The 19,013-nt window shown below is 35.3% G+C and overlaps 1 protein-coding gene across 1 annotated transcript in view; it reads left to right on the top strand.

Moving 5' to 3' along the window:
* Positions 1 to 19,013, top strand: part of LOC134542905 (collagen alpha chain CG42342-like) — a 149,258-nt gene that overhangs the window by 48,225 nt on the left and 82,020 nt on the right. The window contains exons 6-9 of the mRNA XM_063387491.1: positions 8,320 to 8,355; positions 8,549 to 8,620; positions 14,533 to 14,601; positions 17,544 to 17,597. Coding sequence (XP_063243561.1) covers positions 8,320 to 8,355; positions 8,549 to 8,620; positions 14,533 to 14,601; positions 17,544 to 17,597 — 231 coding nt within the window. The remainder of the gene's footprint in view (positions 1 to 8,319; positions 8,356 to 8,548; positions 8,621 to 14,532; positions 14,602 to 17,543; positions 17,598 to 19,013) is intronic.

The following is a 19,013-nucleotide window of genomic DNA, read 5'->3' as shown; positions in this document are numbered from 1 at the left end:
TTTAGGATATCTTAAACGAATGTGCCCGAACTTCAGGTCGACTGATACGAAGGATCAGACCCGTCATAATTATGTTGTGCGTGAAGACCCTGATCGCCAAAGTGTACACACGTTGGACGAGGATTTTGCGTCTGTGTTCCAGTTGTGTGGGTTGGCAGCCAGGTCACGACCTTGGGTTATGGAGGTGTCGGTGGGGGACGTGGTGCTGGATATGGAAATCGACAGTGGCGCGTCTATATCCGCTATTTCAGAAAGGCTGTATAGGATGCAGTTTTCAAAATACCCCTTGTCTCCGACACGGGTTAGTCTCAATTCTTACACGAACGGTGTAATACACCTGTGCGGGACAATTAAGGTACTGGTGCAAGTGAAGTCGAGCAAGCCCAAGGAGCTAGATTTGTTTGTAGTTCCAAATGGAGGCCCTCCACTTCTTGGCAGGGATTGGTACGATGCTTTAGAGCTGCCAAAACCGAGTCTCGACCATATCAGGGCCACTTCAGATGAGGACAGGTCAGTGCTGAGTGTCATTACCAAACAGTACCCTACTTTGTTCGATGACGGTTTGGGTACGTTCATTGGAAGTAAGGTGTCATTGCATGTACGTGAAGGGACAGCACCAGTCTTTTTACCTGCTAGGCCCCTGGCTTTTGCGCTTAAGAGCAAGGTTGATAAAGAGCTAGACAGGCTTCTGGGGTTAGGTGTACTTCATCCGGTGTCATTTAGTGAGTGGGCCACCCCAATCGTTCCGGTTGCAAAACGTGATGGTACGGTCCGTATTTGTGCTGATTTTAAGATCACAGTCAACCCTCATTGTGGAACATTATCCTTTACCACGAGTTGATGAGTTGTTTTCCAAGCTGCAAGGGGGGGTAGAGTTTTCTCAAATTGATCTTTCCCAGGCATTCCAGCAGTTGCAAGTCGATGAGAAGTCGCAGGAGCTGTGCACTATCAACACGCATAGGGGATTGTTTCGGTTTAGCAGACTCCCTTTTGGAATAGTGTCTTGCCCTGCTATTTTTCAACGCACAATGGAGCAAGTCCTACAGGGGTTAGAACGTGTTGTGTGTTTTCAAGATGATATTTTGGTAACAGGCGCTACCAAGGAAATTCACTGGCAAAATCTTCATGGACTGTTACAACGTCTGCAGGACTCTGGTTTCAAGGTAAATAGAACAAAATGTGCATTTTTTTGTTCATCAGTCTCTTTTCTGGGGCATAGGGTAGATAAGGAGGGGTTGCATACGAGTGATGAAAAAGTCAAAGCGGTAGTGGATGCGCCGCCACCTTGTAGTGTCAGCCAGTTGAGGGCGTGGCTAGGTCTGGTTAATTACTATGCCCGTTTTCTGCCTAACCTAGCCACGGTTTTGGCACCTTTACATGAGCTTTTGAAAAAGGGTTAAAAAGTGGGTTTGGGCACAAAGCTGTGATTCTGCCTTCAAAGATTTAAAACAGCTGATTGTCTCCTCACATGTTGTCATACACTACAACCCGGATTTGCCAGTTCGTTTGGCATGCGATGCGTCCCCATATGGTGTGGGAGCAGTCCTAAGCCACATCCTACCCAGCGGAGAAGAGAAGCCAGTTGCATTTGCTTCTCGAACCTTGTCGTCTGCAGAGAGAGGGTATTCTCAGCTAGATAGAGAAGCCTTAGCAATTATATTTGGAGTTAAAAAGTTCTTCCAGTACTTGTATGGCCGAAGCTTTACCCTGATTACCGATCATCAACCATTAACACACATTCTAGGTAGCCATTGTAGTATTCCGCAGCTCGCTGCCAATAGGCTGCAGCGTTCGGCAGTGCTTCTTCAGGGTTTCGACTACACAGTTCAGTATGCCAAAGGTAACGCCAATTCGAATGCTGATGGCCTTTCTAGGTTGCCACTTCCAAATGTTGAGCCTTCTTCAACCCAATTTTCATATTTGGATGTTGGAGTGTCAGAGTTTTTGCCAGTGACGCCTCAGGAAATCAGGTGAGAATCTGAAAGGGATGGAGTGTTAGGTAAAGTCATTAGGTGCCTTAGAGATGGTTGGGCCACGCAACTGTCCGACACGCTCAAACCGTTCTATGACAAAAGAAACAAACTTGCACTAGAAGCGGGCTGCGTTTTGTGGAGGCACCGGGTTGTCATTCCCCAAGTCTTGCAGGGTCGAGTGTTGCAGGAGTTGCACACCAGCCACTTTGGCATATGCAAAATGAAAGCCTTGGCACGTTCGTATGTATGGTGGCATCGGATAGACAAGGATTTGGAGAGGGTAGTTTCTTCTTGTACCCCATGTTTCCAGAACAAGTCCTTGCCAGACAAGTCAATCCTGCTGCCGTGGGCGTGGCCCGACCGACCTTGGCAAAGAATTCATGTGGATATCGCCGGTTCATTCATGGGAAAGCATTTCCTAGTTCTTGTGGATAGCCATTCAAAATGGCCAGAAATCAGTGTGCTTCCCAGTATTACGTCGGATGCAGTCATAACACAGTTGCGTTGGTGGTTCGCTGTATACGGGTTGCCAGAACAGCTAGTTTCAGATAATGGTGTCCAGTTCTCATCGGAAGAGTTCAGTCGTTTTTGTAAACACAATGCCATAAGGCACACGTTTTCACCTCCGTATCACCCTTCCTCAAACGGTCTGGCGGAAAACATGGTCAGAACCTTTAAAAACAAACTCAAGACATTGGTTCACTCTAATGTTCCGCTCAACACAGCCTTACCCCGCTTCTTGTTGAGCTACAGTGTAACCCTTCTTCCTGCTAACTTGGAAGAGGGGTTGCGTCCCCGACTCACTCTTGGCGTGAAGGGAAATTCCAAAAATTATGAAAAGGTATGAAAGGCAACACAATAAAAAATTCCCCATACCAATGCCCAGGGGTCAGGCCAAAAACTTTAAAGCAGACAAAGCAGAGCAAACATAATTCCAAATAAAGGCAAGACTTTGGGCAATTACTATTAAAAAAAGATAATTTTCAAAAATTAGCATTTATTATATATAACAATACACGTTTGGTTACAAAACAGGCGATAATAATGGCAGTCTCTTAACCCATTCTCAAAATAATCATTACAGATTAAATATTATAAAAATATAAATAACGATGTCAACATATATATATATATATATATATATATATATATATATATATATATATATATATATATATATATATATATATATATAAAAATATTAACCACGGCCATCCTAATAATTAAATGATCACAGTGAAGGTTGTGAGGTGTGGCCACAAAAAAAGGTTAATGCAAGATGGCCTACCTTAATACCAATTATAAAAAAAGAATATATAAATCTATATAAAATTCTATATAAAATTCTACATAAAATGTTCTAATACAAAACATGAATTAAACGTATTTCTCAGCTCTTATTAATTGTTCTCTTCCTTGAAATAATTTGTCACTACAAGCTTGCCATTATGTTAACATTCTAGACGTCCGCCGGCTCGCTGACCTTCCTCAATAAACTAGAGAGTCTAATGCCTCGCCGACATAATATCAGTCCGTGCGTGCGGCAAAACTCTCTCGCATATACTCTATAATACTGCAAAAAATCATTAGAATTAGTAAAGTCCAATTGAAAATATGCTACTTATGCCAATGTCTCAAAATGTCGCTACAATTTTCCAAAACACCGAATTATTTTAAAAACAAACTTTGGCGTCCCACAAAACGGGCAAACGGGCGACCGTTAACAAAAACACGTCATCACGTCACCAATGTGTGACATTAAAAATAAGGGCCTCTTCTCAGAAAAAGGGTGCAAAAGTTCCGTCCAAACTAGAAAAGTTCAAATTACGATCTTCGCAACAGTTAGTTTATCACCACGAAGGAAAAATTCAATGCGGCCGCCTCTTTTTACCTTGTTCAAAGTGTCCATCACCGGGCAATCCCTTGCCCTGTCGCCCTGCGTGGTGTCTCCATGCTGACCCTGCCCATAGCCGCCCGCTGACGCCCGGCTCTTCAGCCCACGCCGTCACATGCTGCGTTCTCCACATTAGTCCCGCCAATAGACCTCGCTTCCAGCTGATACCTCCCACTCCCGGCCGGCCGCGTCGGTGACGTCATCGCCAAACCGCCGGGAGCGCACCAAGTGGAACTCATGCGAAACACAATCAATATCACGTAACTACCAATCCATAGTTACAAAATAAAGCGTTTAGCTTAAAATAAAATATTAACAGTCACAACCATTATTTAAAGAGATGAAATAACATCAAATAAAAAATGAAAACGTAAAAATACGTAAAATAAAACTATATAAAACAAAAAGCCAGTAACCTCAATAAAGCAAAATTAAATTACAAGGTTAAATGTGGCCCTGACGGCCACAACAGAATAACCCCCCATACAGTCACGGGGGAGTCACCTAGCAGTTTAATGTTCGGTAGGGTTGTTCGTAACCGTTTGTCGTTGCTAGCCCCGTCTGTAGCTAACACTGTTGCAACTCGCCAAATGGGTTCGGTGGTCTCACGTTCCACCCTCAGGAACAGAGCTTTTGAGGTGAATGACAGTGTTGGATTTACTGTTTATGCACGTGGGAAACAGAGTTGGGAGAAGGGGGTGGTCGTTGGCAAGTTGGGTCCACTCATGTACAGTGTGCAAGGGGCCAGCGGAGTCACCCATCGCCGCCACCTAGATCAGCTGCGCCCCCTTCCGCCGTTGTCGCAGATGGAGGCAAACACAGTCAGCAGCAACAACATGCGGGTCAGTGGTAGAGAAGCACAGCTGCCACCCTGCCACCAAACGTCCTCAACTGCGGAGCCTATAGGTGGCAGGGCAGCACTGACAGAAAAGGAGCCACAGGAAAACGTGATGGAAAGTGCAGCTGGCAGTGTCCAAGATGAAGAAAGGAGTAGGTGTAGTGATTCGGAAAACGGGTTTAAGGGGTTTGTGCAAGGGGAAGACAGTGTATTCGTGAGTGGTTATGCCAGTAGTCAACGATACCCCAAAAGGAACAGGGTCCCCAAAAAAATGATGAACCTGTGATGTGTGTGAACATACATTTCTAGTAGTACTCTTTGTCCGTGTGTCCTTGTTGTTTGTTGTTCGCTACTATGGGTAGGAGAGGAGTGTGGTATATTGTGCACTGCCAGGTTGGCAACGCACGTCCGGACAGACAGTTCCGGCATGGAGGCTTGTGTGACATGGCTAAACAAAGACTGGTGTTTAGGTTGTAAATTGTAATCCCAAGTTACTACAATTGCACATACATAAACACTTGAAGAATTTTGCTTTGCACCAAAAACCATTTCAGTTCCATAGAATTTTACTTTTTAAGGTTAGAATTTTTACCATGAAAATTGCCTTGCATAGATAAAAAAAAGTCACAAATAAAGTTGGTAGATTTATTTTTCTCGTTACCAATCGCTGAACACGGCTTCCATATTACGATGTAGTAAACGCGGAGACGCAAAGATAAAGGTGTAATGCAAGTCCTTTGAATGATTTCAAGAATCATTAGCAGGTGTTTTATAGCTGAAAATTATTACTAAAAAACACATTTTAGTACTTATCACACTCCTAATAATACAGTTAAAACGAAATACAGGAAACAGAAATACTCATCTGCCCTCAGTGGATTCTTAGATGATTTTTGTTGAAAATGGACACCACTCTGACATCTTGAACAGTTTTTAAATCTCATGGTTTCTTCTGAAGCTATGTATGCACACTGTATGTGTGTCCGGGTAGGCGGGGGCCTAAGAGTTGATTGTTGCCCAGGTGCAGATTGAACGTACGAATGGAGGATCGTAGAGGTAGTTATGAGGACATCTGTAAGTAGTCTCTTTTGCCAGGTTTTGTTATGTTCCATTTTGCGAACAGTCTGTTTCCAGTGCATGAGCTTGATCCTCCCACACCATCCAGAAATGGCACCTACACATTTTTTTTTTCCTGTCACTGTACTGTAAAAGAACATTAAATAAGTGGTTATTTCTTTCTCTAGATGCACGTGGTGACAAGAGATATTGTACTGTTTTGCTTCGTGCCGACCTGGGCTGACAACTCTGTGCAGTAATGCTTTCGCTGTTGCAGTCTTCAGGCAAAGGGGATCCTTCTGGGAAGCTGTACATCTGCTGTAACTTTTCATCTGTATGCTGTTGGAGTATGGCTACAAAAAAAAAAACTAAAGCTGCTCATATACAAAATGAAATAACACGTGGGGAAAAATTATTATTTCTAAGATCTATTTTGTTGAAAAGAACCTTTTTCATGATTGACACTGACTTTTATGTATATGAGAAAAAAATATTTTAACACTTATTTGTCTTTAGCCTTGCATAAGTTTTAAAATATCTTTTCTAAGAATTAGTTTTTTTTTTAAGTCAGCCTCAAACAAGAATAAAACTACAAAAATTACACTATGATGTAATGTAATCTCAAAAGAAACAAAAAATGTGAGCAAGTCATTCATTACTCACCAGTGATGTGTGAACATCTTACCTCTGAAATAATGAGCAATATCACGTTTTCATGTTGCAAATAAACCTATAATACGAAACTTGGACACAAATTTAACGTAGAATTCCTTCAAAAATAAACTGATAGAAAAATATTCTCTTTTCAAATACCAAACTTTATGAATGGGAATCACACACATACTTTCTGCTCCCACCGCTAGAATTCCTTGCTTGAATCGTAAACGTTGCTTACCACCATTAAACATAGATAGCAGCTAGGGATGAGTGAAATGGTAATTTTCCAATACCAGTTATGGCATTCTTGCTAAAATTTACTTAACAGTTAATACTATAAAGTTTCCGCACACGTTAGCAGTTATACTTCTATGGCTTTACTTTAATATTAACCTGGTTTTGAAACACTAAGAAGCCTGCGTGTTTATATATTTGTTTTATGCTTAAATGACTGAAATCAGTCTAAATACTTCCTACAAACAAACTTTAACCTTATTGAGCTGATGTAACATTAATCATATAATATTATTAAAAAAATATTAAAAAATTCCCAGTGACAAGATTCTAAACCACATCCCTTGAGATTACCAAGCATGTGCTTTATCACTGTACTATCAAGCTAATTGGGTATATAGAAGGAGCATATGCATTATAATCATTGTAATGCCAATTTTCATAGGTATTTTAAAATTGGAGAATACTTATTACTAAGACTGTTTTATCTTACTAAATATATTCCAGGGTAGTTTCACTATCATAAAGTCTCCTTTGGCACACCAATATATGTGACACATATATGGCTTATTCAATATATTAAACCAGAACCGCTCATAACCAGTTTGGTGGTTTTCCAGCTGCCTGCCCCTTTGAAGCTGTTCTGTACTTAATACTGTGTATAAATAAAAAGAAAATTAAAATTACAAAATGATAATATAAAAAAAAATAATGGGGCACCCTGCAGTGTTTATGAAAGTGACTATATATGGGTTTATGTTTCTACATGTGGATCTGCCATCTTTGTCACATTTCTGTTCATCGACTTCCATTCCATTTTCACTAAATTACTCCTACCAAATGCCATATACCGAGAGCTAAGATGTTTACATATCAACAAAGTTTAGCCAAAATTTACACAAAAATATAAAAAAACATAGAGTAGCTTTTTTTCTGTTTACATAATGTCACTTATGACCGTATTGCTTATCAAAGTGTACATTTATGCTTCTTATGCTTGAATTTTTTAATTTAATGATACTCTAAAATTCTTATTAATACTTTAAGTAGTTGATTATGGTCGATCTAGTGGTGGTAGAATTTGCTTTCGAAGTAGGGGTGAACTAATTCAATTTTACGTGGTGTTAGTACTGTAACTAACTTGGCTGTGGTACCTTAGTCACTCATTAATAGCTTGAACTATTTAAGTAGTATGGCTGATAAGCTAACCCTAATATTTGGAAGCTGGGTACATTTATTTTTGTATTTTTTTAAGTGCATTGCTTTTTATGTTATTGGTTTTTCTCATACGTTTTTACATCTTACAAATACCTAATAATATGAATGTTATCAAATATGCATTACAATTATTTTCTTTAAGAGTAATATACTTTAAACATGCATGTGTTTTAGTAGTTACTCACTGAATTACATATTAACATTATTAACCAACAATTTATATTATTTTTATGTATTAATTGCTACTAATTATATTTCAAAGCAGAACAAAACTATTTTTAGGTTTTCATATCCAGTAACTATTTAAGTGTTACTGTATAATTTTGCTTGGGTTTGAAACTGTTGATACTTGCTGGATCAAATATCTTAAAATGTGGTTTTTACTACAAGGTTTTTTTTGGTATTCTGTAACATTTTTTTTATTGCTGAAATAATTGTGTTTTTTTTAGGGTCCCATTGGTCTGGATGGCCCGAAAGGAGAACCCGTGAGTATTTTTTTAATGTATTAATTTTTGACATAAACACAGCTTACTGTTATTAATAATTATTGGGGGAAAAAAATACTGCTAAAATCAATGAATAGTTGTTACTTATTAGGGAGTTTGTAATAAATGTCATTACTAGAATTTTTAAATTTTCTGATTTTCTTCCACGGTATAATGTGGCATTTTGTTGCAGGGCAGGGCTGGTGACAAGGGTCAGAAAGGTGAACTGGGCAGTCCTGGGTTCGATGTTTTCTCTGCGGTCAAGGTAATGACACTCGCACATTATGCAGCTGTATGGTACAAGTTGTATTATACATATTACTCAGAGCTAAGACTAACATTAAACAATTTTAAAGAATGAAATGGCTGTACATGAATAACCACTCGGCATCTGGGACTAATTTTCTTTTGCTTGGAATTACTTATGTGTAGAGACAATATGTTATGATTTTATTTTTAGTCCAATTTTGTTTTTAAAGCAGGATTTCTGTGTTATCGTTTATATTTTTTATGAAAAGCAGTTTTGTAATGCTTACTCCACAAAAATAATGGTAAAATTTATATGCTCTGCATTTTTATTATAAAATAATTTGGTCTAAAGCATATATATATTCACTGCATTTAAATAATTTTGTGAGCATTTCTTGTTTAAGTGATTGAATAAAATGCACAGTAAAACTAATAATTTTTTTTTGATCCATGCATTTCGGTACAATTTTTTGTCTGCAAATAACATTCCTTGAATTTCAAAAATTAAAAGATTTCTTTTATATGAAATAAGTTTTGTTAAATGCTACTTAATTCAATTATATAACTTACATTTTGGTGCTGTATGGTGCATTCACTTGCATTTCAGTGTTATGCGATGCTTTGGTGTTATTTAGGTTTTATCTCAATTTACCATATAATCTTGTTCCTATAGTATATATAAAATATTTAGTTAATTAAATTTTTGAGTGAACAATTTTTTAGCAGGCTTTTTGGTAGAAAATTATATGTTTTGGGTTGGTTCTATACTAGAGCCACCATATGCTTAGAACTCTACCGATGAAACACTAGAGGGAGTTTTCCAGCACACTCACCAGAGATCCATTGTGTGTGTGTACTTTTTCTCTGGGGAGTCATCCGGAGAGTCTTGTACGCAGCGTAAGTCCCGTCGACTCAGATGAAGACGTGCCTGGTGTTTGTGCCAGTGTGCTGTGTTCACTGCTTCGACGGTGTGAAGCCTGTGTCACTATTGGCAGCCACAATTTTCAGCAGATGTGATGCTGTGTAACTGGAAGTTTTTAAATAAAACATTTTCCTAAATTTGCCGGTTTCCTGTAATTCTGTCTCTTTCTGTCTAATTTCTGATCATTTCATAACACAGCACATACAACTCCCTAACTCTTCACTGGTTGAGTACAGAGCATTTATTACTGAGTGGTGATTTGTGCTTGACTTGTGCTCTATCACCTCCTACGGTATGTACCATACATTTTGAAACGTACCACACATTTTGAAACAGCCTGTACATTTTCAAACTTAATTCTTCAAAATAATTGCATTTTATTTAATTTTATTTTAAGTTTATCTGATAAGGATATATTATTCTGTTGTAAATTATTTTTTACAGTTTTATTTAATCTTACGAGAAATGTTGACTGTCATAAATGATTCTGCCATAACTGGGAGGCATTCATTTCGTTAAAAATTTGCATGAATTAGAACATGTTAACTTTATGAAAAATAGTATGAATAATATTTTAGAAGGTAAATATTTTTATGATCTCATTCTATACTTGCATCTGTGCATAAATTCCAAAACAATACTTTCTTTTATAAGCTAAAAACATGTTTAATATTTTAAATATTTGCAATGCAATTAATTATCCTTGCAACATTAATCCATTGGTTTGTAATCATAATACAAAGATAAAAAAAATATTGGTTGTCTGTAAAGTCGGTTTACGGACGATAGTTTTAACATGACAACATCATAACAAAACATTGATGAAATGATTGATCCAGAAGAAAAGGAAATATCATATTCGGCCTGAGACTGAGCCTTAATAGGTTTTTGCAACCAAACCAGTTAGGCATTAAAAATATTATATTCTTTTAGGAAGAAATTTTTTTTTAATTTTTCTATCTTTTGTATGATAAATTCTACCTCTTCATACTTTTATGAATAAAATTGAATCATTTTTATTGAATTATCACTATTTTGTATTGATACAAAGGAGTGAAATGAAATTTACAATTTAATTAATAAATTTACTTTAATTTGCATTCATTGATTAAAATAAACTGATTACTTTTGAAATGTTGTGTGCGCCGTATTAATTTTTACAATTACAAAAAAAAAATCTTGCTGCTGCCTCGATTCGAACCGACAACCTTTGGATGGTAAGTTAGCTATCCTGACCACACAGCCACAAGGCCGTACTTGAAAAGTAATAGTTTCAGATGTTATATAATATATAAAAATTTTGTTCACGGTAGGGGAAATATATTATTTCGTTTTTATAACACGATTTTATAACAAATACGCATCCCAAATAAACCAAACTTATTTATAATGTGTTACAATATTTTTTAAAACATTGTGCAAAAGATCCCGGGTGTAATTTAAATTATTATGTGTAACTGTAAAACACCATTGTTGGTTCAAAACGTATTTGAATATTCAACATTACTTTTAAATAACCGTACCGATTGTGCTGAAAATCAGTGGACGATCGTTAAATTACATAATATTAATAATCCAAACGACGAAAATATGATTGAAAAGTCAAATCGATGGTTTTTCCAATCGAGTGGAAGAGAGATGCCACGCATGCGTACAATGAGCATGAAGAGAGGTGCCACGCATGCGTACAATGAGCAAACAGGACACATCCATAGTGGGATCTCCGTAGTGGGACACTTTTTCGTGCGTGCAGCCTGCGTTCATTGATTTATTAGACGTCAGGTCAAAAACTAGCCATATGTTTATTATAAATACTATTTTATTTGCAGCCTTAGATCTATTTTTTGTGACATTATACCATTTTCAAACCATTACCAAATTTAAAAGTTTATAATCCACTTTAATTGCTTCAGAAAATAATAAAAGTATTTATGAGATCCTGTGCTTACAAAAAGAATTATTTAAGTAAAGAACACAAAATTCACAATGTAGTTATTTCACTTCAGTAGTTGTGTCATGGCTGTAGGTGTCATGTCTCTCTTGTGACATAGCTGGTTCCAACACACACCAGTCTCGTATCTGCCAAATATCAACTCGGAGGCAAGCATTACCATTAAAAAAAAAAAATAAAGATAAGTTATTACTGAACAATTTTGAAATGGAAAAAGTAACTAGGGAAACTTGAATACATCATAAATAAATATATTAACATTAAAGTATCATACAAACTCATGCCAATATAATTATTACATTTAAACATTCCTTTCATTTTTGTTGACAATGACACTACTGACAGTTTCATTAAAATCAGCCAACCTATTTGTCATTTGCATTAAAGATAAAAGATGAAGCATTCAACTCATACGTGCATATGTGTACAAGGATAGACTCATTGAGGATAGATGTATACACATTGAATCATTACAAATAACCTCCCTCATGTTAGACTAATGTGTAGCATAATCTTGGAACAAAATTATTTTATATCTAAAACACCATGAAATTGGGGCTGTATCTGTATGCACAGCCATTGGAACGTGAAACAACCACAGCAATGTCACTTTCAAAGTATTGAAAATAATTAAAGACAGTTATTGCATACTTAATTTTATTTTAAACGTAAGACAGACACTCTTGGTAATTAATTTTTATTTTGACATAACAAATATACAGCAGTCAATGGTGGCTTGCCTACATCTTTTACAGATGTATTGGTGTTGCCTTCACTCGCTGTGGCCACTGGATCGAGTACAGGGGTGGTAGAGGTGCTTGTGCTATTGTTCACCAGCAGGCTCCTTAACTTCCTAACAATTCCTGAAACCATCTCGCTCACTCGGCACCAAACATTGGGGTACACGTTTGTGACCAGCACCCACCTCTTTCCAACCATACATGTAAACTATATTTTCAGCTGGCTGTTGCACTGCCTGATCATTATTAAGCATTTTATACACTTACTTTAAACTTTTCGAAGAAAAGCTGTCCAAAGTATCACTCTCAGCAAATTCTATACATCAACACCTGAATCACTGTGCTGCCTCCTCTAGGCCGTGAGTTACACTTAACGGAAAGGAAAGAGAACACCAGTTTTGATTGGTTACCCCTATATCTCCTCCCTCCCTCTCCCCCATTTGCCCGCGATGCAACTTAATGGTCAAATTAGTGAAGTGACATGCCACGAAATGACACCACAGTTAAGAAATTATAAAGTCAAGATGATATAGATTTTTTTATGGTTATAATTTCTGTCCTGGTATCCGTGTGTTTCAGTCTGATTTAAAGATGTTTCAAGTCAATATTATATCACTACTGAATATAGTTGTTCAACATTGGTGTGATCTGCATAGTTTAAACTGCAACAGCCTCTCTCCACTCAGTGGCACGCAGCTGCACTATGTGGCTGTGAATGCAGGGAAGACTCCAGGATAGAACTAACCTAAGTTGGCAGTCCTTTATAATATAGTCAGCTGAAAATTAAACTGGAACACCTCATTTTAAGGGAGAAATAAATTATATTTATTTTGAAACTGATTTACACCTGCCCATTTTCATAACATTTGCAAGAATGCAAATAGTAGTGATAAATTGTAACTGTGCTCAATTATAAGACTTTTTTGTGGTTTTGTAATTCATTTTAAGAACAAATAGTTTTTTTATTAGGAGTGTAACTCATTTGTATTCTTCCAAACATAGTATCCAATTTAATAAAGAAAATAATTAATATGACTCCATTTTCTTGTTAATTTTCCTTTTTTTTTACACACATAAGTGTTAACATTCCATTCACACTATATATTGGCCTCATCATTTTACAAAATGTACTTTTTTTTTTTAATTTTTAGTGATACATTCATGTATTTAAATAGCTTTACATAGTGAATAAAACCCTAAAAAAACATAAACTCAGTTTATTTTATTGAAATTCAAGCTTAAAAAAGATCATAATTTTTGACAAGTAATGAGCAGTAGAAAACAAATTTGATAGATTATAAACTGGCAGCATAATGAAATTAATTCTATGCATATCACATCTTTTGTAGTAGGGCTAATCTTTGAAAATAATTATGTCTTTGTGTTTTGCAAGGTTCCTCATAAAAATTATAAATAATCAAACAGTTTAATAAATAATTAAGTTAATGATAAATAAAATGATTACATACTGATGGATTGTGCTGTTGTTATAATGTGTGACTGGCCTGACTGTAATATTAATCTGTGCAAGTAGAAATTATGTGAACTAGAAAGGCGTGATGTACGACATTTTTTTTTAATCAGATGATGTTCCCTTCTGCATTATCACATATACAATCAACAGATGACCCTGTTGGTTGCATTCAGTGTGTTGCATTATGTGTGAAACAGCATATTTTGTGTTAGAAACTTATACTGCCATACAAACTGTACATCCTAGCCACTACACCAGAGAGAGACTCACTCCTGTAAATTTTTTTTGTTTTGTGTTGAACCAAAACTTAACCAATAATATTTGTAAATAACCAGCTGCTTGTGACAGTACTGTGACATTACACCACCGACAAATTCATGATAACTAATTTATGATTTGAAGCCTAGAATATGAGTTATCGGTTCCCAAATAGCAAAGTTATGTATTTGAAAATCAGAGAGTAGTTATGGCATGTAAGTCAATCTTTTAAAATACTCTTTGTATGATTGTTTAGGTTATGTGCAAGCACACAGTGAATGTTATGTTAAAATAACTCAAATTATTTTCCTAAGAAGAGATTTTTATATTGTATTTTATTACCTGGATATAGTTAGAAGTTTGTTATTCATTCACTCATAAATATATACATTAGGCTACTAGTTTAGGTAAATTCCTGGTTATTTTTTTCCTGATGTGTTTATCTTCTCCAAATATGCGTATGTGCAACCTACTATTTTTGAGCTTCTGCACCATGCAAATTAATGCCGTACTGAATGTTGTGACTGTAACACTCACTAACACAATGCACAAGTGCCTGCTGACCAGCTCCCTTTGTTTACAGGGATTAAAGCGCTCAGTTACTACCCTTAGGGGTGGTACGTTAGGTTACGCTGAGATAGTGGCTGTCAAGGTGAGCCCAAGGTCAAACAGTTGTAGTTTTCCTTGGCTGTGGATTCACTTTGATTGGTGTTTGTGCATCTAACACAAGTAGTCGTAACCATTTCTCTTATGCCTGGATATTTTTTCTCCCACACTCTATAGCTAACATGTTTATTTATTTATTTTTTGTTTGTAGCACAGTAGCAGCCTTTAAATTACAATTTTTCCAAACCAGGTACACAGATTGATCATAACTACTAGTAAAACAATAAATTGCAAGTCATTGTGTATAAATACACGTAGAGTAAAAATTTAGGTTTCGGCACAATGAATTTCTAATGGTCTATAGATTTGTGGTTTGTTGGCTTGCCTTTTGTGAGCCTTCGCACATGTTCGGGCATGTCCGCCACTCGATTTAATCGAACATATTTGGCTACCTATGGATTTGGTTGTCATCTCAGACATCTTCGAATCCCATTACAATTGTGTCCTATAGTTCACTAATCGTGAACCAGAGGATGCTAGTTTCGCCGGTCAGAGTCCATATTTATTGCAGGCAGAATTTTTTTTTTGGTAGGTACTGGTTACTTCTATCACTAGAATTAGGCCTCATGTGAAGTTTTTCAAAATTTCTACACAAATTAAAATAATTTGTGGAGGTGGACTAGAACCACTAACATATTCTAATTCTAATTAAACAAATATTTGATTAACAAGTGACATTTAAAGTTTATAAGTATGCATCCATAAAATGGTATTTTAGCTCTTGTAAAAATTTTATAGAACCAAATCGCACATGCAATTAAAATTAATACTTTGACCATCTTGATTGTTATTTCAGGAAACATGTGCAATTCATTTAATTGTTTTATTTTAAAAATTCATAAAAGTAAAAAAAAAAATATTTAAAAAAAATATATTGAAATATATTGTATAAAACCATTAAAGATTAAGTAAAATCCTCAATTTTATTTTTGTTAGCATACACAATTTAACAAAAAATATTAAATAGTAACTTAATAATTATTGTAAAAAAATATACCAAATAATAAACTTAAAGTAATATTGAAGTCCTTACTTCAACTCTTGGTAAGATTAAAAACAAAATATACAAGAGCATTCTTCCCTCTGAGTTTGACCCTGCCGAAAATCACGCTTCAATTACTGAGGTGAGAGCTAAGTTATTTGACCACTCTAATCAATGTGATCCCAGATTTTTAACGACTCAGCTAAAATACAGTAAAGTTTATATTACATTGGTCTAAAATAAATTTAAGTTTTGTTTGTTACATATAAATGTTATTACAAGTCCTTTTTTTTTATAGCTCTTCCGACAGTGAAATAGCTTTTTTTTTTTGCCACATAAGACGTTTAAGCGACCCCATAAGCTAAGTTTTAGAAAATGATTTAGAGATTAGGCATAGATAATATATTCACTGGTTTGGAAAAATAATACACTGGTTATAAATTCTCATCAATTTATCCTCTTTTAATCCAACCTATGTATTTTTTTCTCTTTAACCCAATTAATTTAGCATGCTTAGAAATTAAAACAATTGGGTTTTTTATGTTGTGCATAATAAAAATTTATAAACTTTTTAAAATGATGTTACATACAATGTAATTACACAATTATTAATTTAGTCCAACTCGATCAGTGATTAAAAATTTAAGGCTTTTTTTTCCCTCTATATGAATCAATTAGTAGTGACCGCACAACGAAAGAAACCAAAACAATAGTTTTCAGTGATAATATTTCCTTACATTTCAGTTTGATTCAGTGTAAGAAACATTGACAGAAAACTTGCATTTAAATGTGTATATTGTAGAAGTAATAACAGCATTGGCATATCTAGAATTATTTAACCTGGATGATAATAAATAATTTCTACTTCCTAATCATGGCTATTAATATTTTTTAAACTGTTTAGAAGGCAATGTGAAGTATTTTCTCGTGCAAGTTATATTGTACAGTAAGCTGCACATCGTATTCAGTTGCAAGTATTGTTACGTGCTCTGGCTTACTGAATTTGTATAACACATAGTAGGTCCCAATTTTTTACTCTAAAAATACCTACAAGGCAATCTGGGTTCAGATCACAGTGGATCATAAACTCAGATCCAACTAATCCCTGTTGATTCCAGTCTGAGTTTACTCCAGAACACACTTACTCTATTCAAACCGTGGTTCTTATAATCTTGCTTGATTTAGTTGTCATAACCGACCTAAAAGACGTATCTTTCAATAACAGTGAGGTGAACTGTGATTTTGAAATATTTAAAACGAGTTTGGTAAAAAAATATTGTATGTGTTATAGTAGCTGGATTCACATGCAAAACTAATACACTTATTGGCAACAAACACTGAGGAACATTGCACTTATCAGAATTTTTGTATGTGGGACTAAAGGATAGCCATGCTGGCATTACCAATCAAAATTTAGTTGTGCAATAAACCTTCGTGATAGCCAGTTAATAAGTGTGTTTATTGTTATTTCGTATTAATTGAAACATGCACTTCATTTTAATCCTACTTCAAGTTTTAACTAATTGAAACACTTGTGGGTTCTTTGATACATAAGAACAATTAGGATGATCTTAAGACTTCATCACAACTACTATTGGTTTTTTTTAAAGGAATATTTTATGTTCTTATGCTTAGAAACATTTTAGTTGAATTTTTTTGTTGTACAATAACATAGTATTTTATGCAAGATCAGTATTTTCAATTAAAATAAGGTATGTTTGGACTGTAGTTCTGTGCATGATTTGTTACATGTGTATGTTAGTTTAAATGTTCATTTAATTTTGAATTTTTGTGGATCTCAAAAAAAATTTATTGTTATTTTTGGTTTTTAGGCATGCTAATTATGTGCTGTTGTGCTAGGAGTGGTGCAGAAAATGTACTTAACCTAATGAAATTCACCATTTTGGGGACTTGAGTGTGACTGATGCAGAGTTGATAATTTCTAGGGTCTTCAGGAGGCAGGCCATAACATTTCGGCCCACCAGATCATTATGCTCAAAGTAAGTCCTTTGCAAGACGTTACCTCACAGACACGCATCAGTTTTGTGCAAGTCAATGTATTTCTTTTCAACTCTTCTTTCACCACTCGCTCTCCTCACTAACTGCTTCACGTCACACTCACTCTTTCTGCTCACCATCACTGGGAAAAATTGAATAGCAGCAGAGCTCATATTCAAATATGTGCTCAGTAGAGGATCCGTAAGTGTGTGGAGATGATTACAGCCCAGTGCCAGTTGTTATAAAATGAGTGTATGCATTTAAAAAACACGTTCTATAACAATTTCTGCACTAATAAGACTCCACGAATGCCTGCATTGCATGCCGTTAGATTTTATATTTATTATTTTTCTGTGGAAGAAAGTATGTTTTACCTGTATGTCTGCCTGCGTGTCTATGTTGTTTTTTTTAAAGAAGTGGTGGTTTTTTAGATGTCAGTGTTTTTTTATTTAGAACATGCTTGAAAGTTGTGCATTTTTATCTGTAACATTGTAAGTATACCTCACTTAGAAACCAAGTACCGGTATTTAATAACATGTTAAGTTTTGGAAACAACATCAAAAATTACTTCAAAATAACTTTTATTAAGTGCTTTGCAGATAAATATTTTTTCCCGTTTTCCTATAATTTTTATGAGATTTTTGGAAATTATCTTCCTTAGGGCCATTCTTTCTGATTGCTAGAGATTAGAGATTAGATTAGAGATTTTTATAGTTCATGAGATGGAATGGTCCAAAAAACTCTAAGCGCAGTAAGTATTTATGCAAAAGTTGAATTTTCTGTATGTACTACAATTTTTCAGTTATGTAGCCATGATTATCCTTATGTTAATAACCCATAGCAATCTATAACTGTGAAAACTTGAGTTGATTCCTTGAACTTTCATCATGACAAGTCATGATGAACCTTCTTTTTTATCTGAAACATTAGAAACAGCTTGTTTTATAAGTTCTAATAAACACTTTAGTAACTACTTATTTTGCTTTTCAAATTCTAATCAAATTAATACTAATTAAAACCATCAATTATTATAGTGATAGCTTGTTTTAAGTGTTTTAATTCAATAACCAATTCAAGTGAACATTGCTTCTTTCCAGAGTCACTTTCTGGTTTAAATGTATAATGTATTTGCATTACTTGACTGAAAGATTTAAAATGTTAGTTGGACATTTCAATGCATGTAGAGGAAAGTTGAGGGTAGGAAGGATATTAGTAGACAAAGACATGTTAACAGTGAATATAGGATGTGATAGTTATGTAAAGATGAAACTAATGACTTTCTTTAGATAAGACACACATAGAATATTGCATCTAGTCAGTAGAAACTTAAATGATGCAGGATTACTCACATCCGATATTAATTACATTTCTGTTTTCAAAATGGGCCTAAACACTTTCTTGAGTGATAGTTTTGTTTT

Source organism: Bacillus rossius (genome assembly GCF_032445375.1).
Source record: "Bacillus rossius redtenbacheri isolate Brsri chromosome 9 unlocalized genomic scaffold, Brsri_v3 Brsri_v3_scf9_2, whole genome shotgun sequence".
Taxonomy (NCBI): Eukaryota; Metazoa; Arthropoda; class Insecta; order Phasmatodea; family Bacillidae; genus Bacillus; species Bacillus rossius.
The sequence above is the reverse complement of the archived record's forward strand: the minus strand, read 5'-3'. Positions and strand labels throughout refer to the sequence as shown.